This window comes from Orycteropus afer, unplaced genomic scaffold (assembly GCF_000298275.1).
Source record: "Orycteropus afer afer isolate SDZICR_OR568_19922 unplaced genomic scaffold, OryAfe1.0 scaffold00044, whole genome shotgun sequence".
Lineage (NCBI taxonomy): Eukaryota > Metazoa > Chordata > Mammalia > Tubulidentata > Orycteropodidae > Orycteropus > Orycteropus afer.
In genome coordinates this window covers 6,192,873-6,203,680 of record NW_006921631.1, presented here as the reverse complement: position 1 = coordinate 6,203,680, position 10,808 = coordinate 6,192,873, and the positions used below count along the sequence as shown (strand labels likewise).

General features: G+C 44.0%; 1 protein-coding gene across 1 annotated transcript in view; it reads left to right on the top strand.

The window, feature by feature from the left end:
- RCSD1 (RCSD domain containing 1) overlaps positions 1 to 9,152 on the top strand; it is a 102,123-nt gene extending 92,971 nt beyond the window's left edge. The window contains exons 5-7 of the mRNA XM_042780529.1: positions 792 to 995; positions 3,763 to 4,485; positions 9,120 to 9,152. Of these exons, the coding sequence (XP_042636463.1) occupies positions 792 to 995; positions 3,763 to 4,485; positions 9,120 to 9,152 (960 nt within the window). The remainder of the gene's footprint in view (positions 1 to 791; positions 996 to 3,762; positions 4,486 to 9,119) is intronic.
- The last annotated feature ends 1,656 nt before the right edge of the window (positions 9,153 to 10,808 follow it).

Below are 10,808 nucleotides of genomic sequence, written 5' to 3'. Positions count from 1 at the left end.
ACTTGGCTTACTAGTCTGATAGAGACTGGTGAAACCCCTGAGAGATACTGTGGCCATTAGTTATCCTTCATGCCTGGAAATGAACTCCTACCCATGGCTTAAGGTTTAGCCAAACAATAGATAGGCCTACAAAGTGAACAATTACACCAAGAAGGTGCACTTCTTAGAACAATCAACCATAGGATATCAGAAGGGCAGCATTTGCACAGGGAGATAGCTCAGAGGGCAGGACTGCATATGAAGGGATGACACAGAGAAAAGATAACCACGGGGAAGAAGTGAAAAGAGAGCTATTACATTTCAGGGATCACAATTAATGTTATGAAACAAAATGTGTATGAACTGATGAATGGAAAACAAATTTGCTCTGTAAACTTTCACCTAAATCACAATAAAAAGCTAAAACAAACAAAAAAAACTATTTTTGACTCTGCCTAGAAACATGGCATACTATGAGATCCTGGTGCCAACAGGTGCCTGCCGGTTGCTATTTTTACCTCTATGTCTATAACTCAGGGCGTTTTCTAGGGCATTTTTGGTGGATCCACATTGATGCTGCCTCGACTATCTGGAAAGCAGCTTGTTACAAGCTCGGTAGCAGGAGATGGATTGAGTAGCCGATGCTTCCAAGAGGATGTGATAAAACAGTGAATAACTGGTTGGGAAATAACATGAAAAGTCTTATGTTACCTAGTGTCAACGAGTTCTGAGTCCAGGTAACCAACAAGCTAAAATAACGGCTCTTGTCTTCTCTCCACCCCTACTTAAAATTCGTAATCTTTTCTTAACAGGCCAATTTAACCTTTGATCCAGCAGCCCTCCTGCCTGGGGCCTCACCCAAGAGCCCTGGACTCAAGGCCATGGTGTCACCATTTCACAGCCCGCCTTCCACTCCCAGTAGCCCTGGAGTGAAGTCTCGACCCAGCGAGCCAGAGGAGGTGCCTGTCAGCTTTGACCAGCCTCCTGAAGGTAGTCATCTGCCCTGTTACAATAAGGTAAAGTCTGGGTCAAAAGTATTGTGGTATTGCTTTGGGAATATGGGGACTGGACAATCTTAAATTTTCTCTACCCTGTTGCTGTGTTGGAGAAGGCAGGAAATATTTGAAGCTGGAGTCAGAGCTGGTCTTTAATGGAAGTGAAATTTCTCTGCTTCTTTGTAAGCTTTCCCTAAAGATCACCCCTCTCCCCAGCTGCCTCTCTCATCTCCTCTTCCTACAACTGTGCCATCCACCTGAAAGGCTTAGGGATAGAGTGCTCTGTCTTTTGTGGACAATGATATGGGTACTCAGGATGATCCCAGCTGCACAGAGTTATGTCAAAAACTAGAGGCAAGCCACCGCCCAAGGCACAATAATTAGTCTTTATTCACCTAGAACAACAGAAGAAAAAGGAGAATAAGGAATAGGAGGAGGAAATGGATTGTGTGGCTAATTGCCTCCATGAACAACTGTTTCCTTTGCTAAAAGACCAGAACTGAATGGTGCCTGGCTACCATTACTGAACATTTTGACCAAAGATTCTAGAAAAGAATCCTGATCAAAGGGGGGGAAATGCAGAACAGAATTTCAAATTCTCATAGAATCCAGACTTTCTGGAGCCATGGAGGCTTGATGAACCCCCAAAACTACTGCCCCGAGATAATCTTTAACCCTTAAACTAAAAATACCCCCTGAAGTCTTCTTTAAACCAAACAACAGTTTAGCTTATTTAGTGAAGAATGTCTGCCTTGGAAACTGTGCTCCTTTAAAGAATTATTTATATGGGGTCCAATTGACAACAGCAACTCAAAAGATTAGAAAGGAAGCTTAGTGGGCAGTGCATTTATGTTAATAGGGGAGAAACAACTCAGGAAAGGAGGGTGAGAATGGGTGCATAATTCGAAGAACATAACCAATGTCACCAAATTATACATGTAGAGATAGTTGAATTGATGTATGTTTCACTGTATATATTCTCAACAACAAAAGAAATAATAATAAAATGTTTTTTTAAAAAACTGAATGTAATAGCTAAAGTCCTGACAAGGGTCACTAAGACTCCAAAGCATCCTGTTCTGACATTATGTGAATGATCCTAAGTGCCCCAATTTGGCTCAAATCATTCTTACTTCAGCTTGCCCCAGTTTAAGAACATGCAAAATTAAGAAACTGTTCCTTTGCAAAAAGATAAATGATAGAGCTCATCTCTGTAGATGCTGCCCTAATACTTAGTGTGTGCTTTCATCAAACTCCAGACCTTACCACAAGGAGCTATGCTTCATAGAAACAGCCCAATAACAGCCCAGACAGGGACCCAGCAAATCTGGGCCAGAGCCAGGCAGGAGCCAGGGTTCCATGGGATCTGATTTCAGGGAATGATAAATGGGTGTGGCATTATAATTAAGGATGAAAAGAGTGGGATCTTTTAGGTCATTCAAGGAAATCTATCTAGAAAAAAAAGAAAAAAAGGTCAAGTGAGTAGACACAGGTAAAACCCAAGGAAACAAAGCTGCTGGTGGTAATGTGGTGGTGAAGCAGGCTCAAGCCTGCTGCTGGAGATAATGTACAGATCCTCCAGCCCAGGGTGGTGGAGAAACTCCTGAAGGTGGACAACAACTGAGTGGACAGCTCATCTTCTCAGTAGTGAGTAGGACAGAGACATGGAGGTGCTGCTACCTGGTCCTAATATCAAGGAGCTCCAGTCTTCTGACAGGCAGCAAGGGAGCAGGCAAAATTGTTTCTAAACCTGCTGGTCATGAAGGTCCTGCTACACTGCAGACTGGCTCTCTGTGGAAGACTTATCAGCCAAGTATTCATTGCAAACCTAAGAAATAAGCTAGCACTTTCCAAACACCAACATGTAAAGTGGTTGGAAAACAAGATTCACAAAAACATAATTGACATATAAAATTTGAAAGACACCACACTTGAGTAAAGTAGGGCATCTATCTGAACATTTTCACTACCTTCTGACAAAGACCACTGGGCCAAGACAAGGCCTGATTCTGAGATGCACATACTCCCTGAAGAGGAGATCATTTCAGGCAGCTGTGCTAGCTACTCCTCAGGTGCAGCTTCTGATGATGGGGGATCTGCCTTTTGCAAAGCAAAGGCCCCTGGCTGGTTGACTCTCAGTATCAGCCAGCTTCATGGGAGGTGGAGAGGATAGAGGAGGGCAAACCATGGGAGCAGGTCATCAGTTGTCCAACTCAGCACCCATGTGGCCCTTGTCCCAGGGCCAGGCCATCAGCAGGACTCTAATTTCTTCTCTGTTCAATTCACTTTTGTCAAACTATCATTTTCAAAAAGTTGAAAACCATGACTTCATACAAAATATACATAGGTTTTATTCAGCTTGTTAATTTATAAAGAAACCTGTAAGATGGTAAAGCTGATTCAAAGAATGGGCTACTAAGACACTTTAACAGAACAAATATTAGGATAAAATTTCTAAGTTAGACAAAAAACTGGTTAATGTTTTATAGGACAGTCAAATCATAGTTAAATTTTAAAAAAACTGGATAGAAAGCATTTGTATCTTCTCAAGATAAAAATCTGCAAGTTGACATATAATTTTATAGGGCTTTCACTAATAATAATAATAGCAAACAGTGGTACAGTTGCATAGAAAATTAAGTAATACTTAGCTGGGCTCATTAAACAATGCTTTAGACTAGTGTGGAAAGGATATGCAGTTTTCCTCTTGGCATTTTTTTTTTGTTGTTGTTTGTTTGTTTGTTTGTTTTACAGGCTTTCAATAATTTTCCTTACTGTTTTTTTCCAGGTGCGGACAAGGGGCTCGATAAAAAGGCGCCCTCCCTCCAGGCGATTCCGAAGGTCTCAGTCTGACTGTGGGGACCTTGGAAACTACAGGGCCACGGAGTCATCTCAGGAGAATGGAGCCAAGGAAGAGAATGGGGATGAGGTGTTCACATCCAAGAGCAAGGCCCCAGAACCTTCTGCTTCTGGTGATGGAGCAGTGAGAAAGGAAGTGAGCAGAAGCCTGGGGTCAGACGAAAAGCCTCCTCTGAGGAGGACACCCAGCAGGACAGAGATGCCTGAGGAGAAGGGCAGGGCTACAGAGGAAGCCAAGCAACAGGCAAAGGCTGTGGGGCATTCAGCAGAGGAGGAGCACACACCCCAAACTTCCAGCCCAAAGGCAGAGAATGGGTGTGGGAGCCCCGTAGAGGAAACCATGGCTGGTAAGGAAGCGGAGGTGGAAAAGTCTACGGAGATGAAGGAGGAGAGGGCAGGAAATGATGAGGATAAGGCTGGGCAAAAGAGCCAAGATGCAAACAAGCCAGAGGAGAGAGCTGTGGGGGAGGAGGTCTCCCAAAATCCCTCTGGAGAAATGGAGAACAGAAACACCTCAGAGCAGGAGAAAGACAAAGAAAAGGAAGAGGAGAAGACTGGAGTTCTTGAGACAGGATGCCACCCTGGGACTGGCCCTGCCCAGTTGGAGACCAGCAGTGAGGCCCTGAGTGGGGAAGAAGTCCCCAAGGCACAGGTAAGAGGCCCAGCTTCACCCTGGAAGGGCAGTGCCAGGCTCCAGCCATGGAACTAGCCTTCTCTGCCTTCATCACATGCCCTATTCCTTACAATCCCATCATAAATCAGCTCAGTGCAATAACAAAGGTGCCAGGCTCCCACCTCGTGCCACACTGTGTCGGGACAGGCTGTTTCTGATCTGTGAGAAGACAAAAGGATGAAAAGGGAAGTTGTGTCTCAGGTTCTCTCCAGCTTCTCCCTGATTCCATGTTGTTAACTGCTGTTGACTCATGGAGATCTCATGCACTAGGAGATCAGACCATATCACCCACAAGGTTTTACTGGCTGATTTTCAGAAGTAGATTTCCAGGCCCATTTGTCTTAGTCTTTCTCTCTTCTCCCCTGAAATCTGCTCAGCAACCACAAGCCTACACTAATAAATGGGTGGTGGCTGCACTTGAGGTGCATTGGCCAGAAATCAAACCTGTATATAAAAAGAACAAACCCACTGCCATCGAGTTGAATCCGACTCATAGCGACCCCTCCTTGGGTTTCCAAGGTGGTATCTCTATGGAAGTAGATTGCCCAACCTTCCTTCCAAGGAGTGGCTGGCAGGTTTGAACTGCCTGCCTTCTGGTTAGCATTCAAATGCCTTAGGCACTATGCCATCAGAGCCCCTTCCCCCCCCCCCCCACTGCAAACCTGCATGGAAGGTGAGAATAGAACTGCCGCAAGGGGTTTTGCCAAAGGGGCAGTGAAGTCGCATCTTCTGACCTCCTCTAATCCCACAAGAGGAAGAATCACCATCAATAGCCCAAGGCCTATTCCTGTGAGGCCAGAAATGCTGCCTCCCTCTAGCCCTTTCATCAACCCTAACACCAACTATTCCTCCTGCAGCACCCACTACCTCTTTGCTGTGTTTGATAATTTACTGCAGTGGCCACACAGAACTCAAAGATTATGGGGTTTATTTGGGAAGCACCAGGCTACAATTCAAGTTCAGGAACAGCGCTCAGTCTCTCTCACCCCACTGTCTCTCAGCCAACAGTCTCTCTCAGTCTCTCTCCAAGCAGTGCATGTCTCTCGATGTCTCTCTCAGCAGCACGTGTCTCTCAGTAGCACATTTCTCTCAGCAGCACATCTTTCTCAGCCAGCAGTCAAAGAAACTTCTTCTGCCTCTAGAAGGGCTCCTTTTGAGCCTGGCAGAGTGACCACTAACCAATCCCAACATCAAAATTCTATATGCCTGAGAGAGAGCTAACTTCCCAGAAATTTACTTTGTGCTGCTCCCAACAGAAATACCCCAGGTGAAAAATTTTAACTATCAGGAGCTACTCAGTTGCTCACAGCAAATTCCACCAGGGGGTTTACAAAGACTTATGGCTAGAAAAGACACACTATGTCATTTATTACATTGCAGGTTTCCTAGGCTGAAATCATTACAGGAGCAGAACAGCAGGTCTTTTCTCCTGCAGAGCTGCTGGGTGTTCAAATGGCCACTGTTTAGAAGTTCAGCACTTAACCATTGTGCCACCAGGGCTCCACAATGGGCAGATGGGCTGTCAGGTAGCCAGGCAGGAGGGGAGCTGGGTGGTAGTCCAAAAGACGCCCAAAGCATAAGCTCAAGACAAACAATTTATGTGTGGAGAGTGGGAGAAACGAGTTGGGAAAGTTTCTGGCTGAAGGTTGTATTCCTTTAAAGAAGGAAGTTTTGTGTTTTTTCCACTCTCTCACAGGTATTGAACACCTGTTATACAGGAGAACAGGGAGATAACTCAGCACCTGCCTTCCTGTCTGGGCCCACACTTATTGGACCTTCTTCTTTAATCTGTATCCTCTCCACCAGTTCCCAGGAAGCCCATCTTGAGCCCACCCATCTGTGCTGTAGGAGCAGAACCAGCCCTGGGAAGACTTAGAAATTCCACAAGAAAAGTTCAGTGTCTCCCCACTCCCCCACAGTCTTGCCCACTCAGTCACCCTCAAGTGTTTGTTCCTTCCCTTTTTATTAGTGCATTCATTCATTCATTCACTCAAGCCACCAACAGCTTCTTCCCAGCCTAAGCAGTAGTTTTTTATGGCATCCTGGCTTCCTCTTGACAGTCCATTCCCTGTACAACAACTAGGAATTGTTTTGATTTTTAGATCAACTCTTTGCTAAAATTACTCATCTCCTGTCTTAGTTTCCTAGTCCTGTCTCTACTACAAACTTGGCAGCTTAAAGCAACAGATACCTCTGGTAGCATAGTGCCAAAAGGCACTTGACTGCTAACCAGAAGGCTGGCGGTTCAAACCCACCAGCCGCTCCTTGGAAGGAAGATGGGGCAATCTACTTCCATAGTGATACTGCCTTGGAAACCCAAGGAGGGGTCGCTGTGAGTCGCATCTGACTCCACGGCACACCTCCACCACCATGGAGGTGGGAAGTTCAAACTAAAAGTGTCAGCAGGGCTGCTTGCCTTTGGAGCTTCCGAAGGAGAATCTGCTCCATGCCTCTCTCCTAGCTTCTGGTGGCTGCTAGCAACCACCAGATTGGAATCCTTCTTTGCCTCACCCAGTTGCTAGTGGTTGTCAGCAACCTGTGGTTTGTAGGTGCATGGCTCCAATCTCTGCCTCAGTCTTCACATGGCTTCCCCTAGGTCTGTGTGTCTTAAATCGCCCTTTTTTTTTTTTTTTTTTTCTTGTAAGGAGACAAGTCATTGGGTTTAGGGGCCATTAACCAAGCACCAATTAATCCAAATACTATGAGAGATACTAGGGGTTCAAAGATAAAAAAAGGTGGAAGTGTAATAAACAAATAAACATGAGAGTATAAAAATGTGATTCTGCCTGGGTCAGCCATATCATGTGAGGCACAAAGGATGGAGCAATTCACTTTTCAAGAAAAAGCAGGAGCAGGTTTCATGAATAGACCAATGGTGTCAGATTATGAAAGTGCTATAAAGAGTTAACTACCTATTATGTTGCCTATCCAAGTATTTTAACATTTCATGCTTAAAGAATGAGCCATCTTGGGAATTTCAATCATGAGACAGGCTGGACATAACAAATCACAGCACTTAAGACTTTCTTTATAAGTAAAGTAGCTCTGACAGAGGGCATTGAATAAGATCCAATTATAAAACTCTAAATAAATTTAACAAGGTCTTTCAAACACTCATTATTATCCAGTACTGTGCTGGGCACTCAGGTATGCCGAAGACAAACTTCTCCAAACAAAGTCATTAGCAATGTTTTGCCATCACATCCGAGACTTTGTTGTACTTACAGTAAGTGCTGACTTCCTAATTGCCCCATTCAATTTCTTTTCCAAGTCATTCTTCTTGATTTCTCATTAGATGTGAAATTCTTTTCTCTCTCAGCTGATAAGACACAACCTTCTCTGGAGACTCCCCTTGCCTTTGTAACTAAGTGTTTACTTTGCTCTCTCCTCTTTCTTCTCTCTTGCTTAACCGGGAGGATCACTAAAACTCAGTTCTTGGTCCTATCCCTTCTCACTTCTCTTGGGGCTGTGCTCTCCAACATTCCTACCTCAAGCCCTCCCTTAGTCTCTGAACATGTCCTTCATTGTGCCCCTTGGGGTCAACCTGTCACCCTGCCCACCCAGACCTCATCTATGACCAGCCATTTAAGTGCTGTCTTTCTGCATCTTAACCTCCCTCTTGCTTTTGGCCTGCTCTGTCTCTCCATAATAATCCCCAGAGTAAACCACTCTCACATCCACTGTCTTTGCCAAGATTTGTATCGCTGGAGGAATTTACAGAACCAAACTGCGTGGATCTGTTATAAACTATTACCAACCCAGCTGGGCTGTCTCCATTCCACACTGCTCCCTGGAAGTCCTCTCACTGCATCTCTGGCATCCTCAGTTCTCACTCCACATTCTTCAAACTCCCAATCCTACCTCATCCTCTCACTGTCTGCAAATGACTTTGCCTCCTACTTGACTAAATAGAAAACTGCCCAGTCTTCAATGTCTCCTTTCACGTTGAATCAAAGGAAATGCCCTTTCTCCTCTTCAAAGGAAATGCCCTTGTCTGCTGTACTCTAGCTTCCACCCCTACTACCATTTTATGGTCATTTTCTCAATATTTTTGGGGGGAGTGCATTTTAAGTGAGAGCTTACACGTTCCCACTCATTTATTCTTATGTATTTCTACCTTCTTTCTAGCTCATCCTTTTCTGTTGAAATCCTGACCTACCACTTATTAGCTGTGTGACCTAAGAGAAGTCACTTCCCTGCCTATGCTTTAATTAGCTCATCTATACATCAGACTTAATGAAAGTATCTAATTCATATTGCTGTTGAGTTGATGCATACATTATTACCAGTATGACTATTGTTGTGTGCCATTGAGTGGAGTTGATTCCAACTCATAGTGACCCCATATCACAGAGTAGACCTGTCCCATAGAGTTTTCTTGGCTGTAATCTTTATGGAAGTAGATAGCCAGATTTTTCCTCAGATGCACTGGGTGGGTTCAAACTGCCACATGGCAGCTGCGAGCTTCATTGTTGCACCACACTAGGGCTCCTTATGATGGCTGTGACTGCTATTATTATTATTGCTTGATCTAGCATCCCCCAAGCAGATATGCTGAATGTCAAGATTTCCCCACCCTCTTCCTGATTCATTCTTTCCTTCTCTATTCACAGGATGACACCCCTGTCCAGGATACTCACATGTGAATAGCTTATTGTGCCTCATGATGAAGCTGCTCAAGACATCTCTTTGGAAGCAGTCGTAACAACAGCAACATCAGCAAATGAAGCCATCGCAGAAGCAGAATATGCCGACAGTCCAGAGTCAGCCTGAAGACACAGGGTGCATTGTTTCCTGCCCTCCACACCAAATATTCCCTCACAGATGGATATTGGCTGTGAGGGCAGCAGACTTTTTATCAACTTGAGTTTGAGTCAGAGTGTCACTTGATGGACTTGGTTTAAAACGAACAAACTTATTTAAAATAATTTACTATGGTGACTACTCCCCAGGGACACTGGTCAGCCTGTGGGGCCCGAGATACTATCCACACTCACCTATCCCTGCAGCTGACCCCTAAACTGTATTCTGATTTAGCTTACCAGATTCTGCTTGTATGAAGTTCTATATAGCTTTTTTAACTGTTCTGGAATTCTTATGGTTCTCAAATTGTAAGTAAAAACTAATTTCAGGATGACCAGAAACAAAAGAAAATAGTACTGCTGAAATTACAAATCCTTCCAAGTTACCAAAAACAAAACAAAACTCACTGTCATTGAGTCAATTCGACTCATAGCGACCCCTCTCTGGGTTTCTGAAGTGTTATCTCTAAGGAAGTAGATTGCCCAATATTCCTTCTGAGGAGTGGCTGGTGGCTTTGAACCACCAACCTTCTGGTTAGCAGTCAGATGCCTTAGGCACTATGTCACCAGATCTCCTTTCTAAGTTACAGAGACCCTTAAATTGTATCAAGACTCTTGAGACAGCCTTCTAGCTTTATTCAAATATGAACCAGTCAATCGATTTTTAAAACATTGGCTAGAAGAGATTACTGAAACATTAAAAACTATGTGTTTGTTATATCAACAGGAGTTCTTCCCCTTCCATAGTTTGTAGTTGGTGACTACTCTGGGAGGTCACCATCTCAGGTCTCTCCCTTCCATCACTTTCAAAAACTCTGTGGAGGAACTCCTACAGAGAGGCGGATATCAAGAGTTTCACCACTCTGCACTGCATTTCTGCATCCTGGAAGCCCAGCAGTGAACAATACCCACCTTCTGGTTTATCCTGTGAGGATAAATTTTCCACTTCCAGAAGGTTACCCTTAAGCATGGATTATATATTTCATCCCAGGTGCTTTGAGCACCATGATGTGCAAGCTACATAATGACAAACATCTTTCCTAGCTTCCCTGGGAAGTTTAATCTAAGCCCAGGATCTTCAAGAGAAGATGAGGTCTTCTGTCTGTTCTGGGCAGCACTTTAGAATTCTGTTTGAAGAGGGCAAGAGATTTTGCAAGGAACAGTGGGTCTGATTTCCCAGTCCTTGACTTAAATCTTCCTCCCTCTTCATGCACTTCTGTTAAAAGATGTCAATCCAATAAATGTTTGATCTTTAGGGTTGCTCCTTATTGCAATTTGAATATTTCAGTATCTCATCTTGCTAGTTTGGTAGTGAAGCAGTTATTTTTCTGGAGTTCTGTTAGACCACACCTTACCTTGAGCTTAGAAAACAGTCTCCCAGATGAAAAGCCCTTATATCACCCTTGGTACCGCAATTCTCTCATCTTAGTTACATTTTTTTCTAACTCCAATATAGTGTTAATAACGGGGATAAATGCTTGTTCAAAACTATTTTGAAAT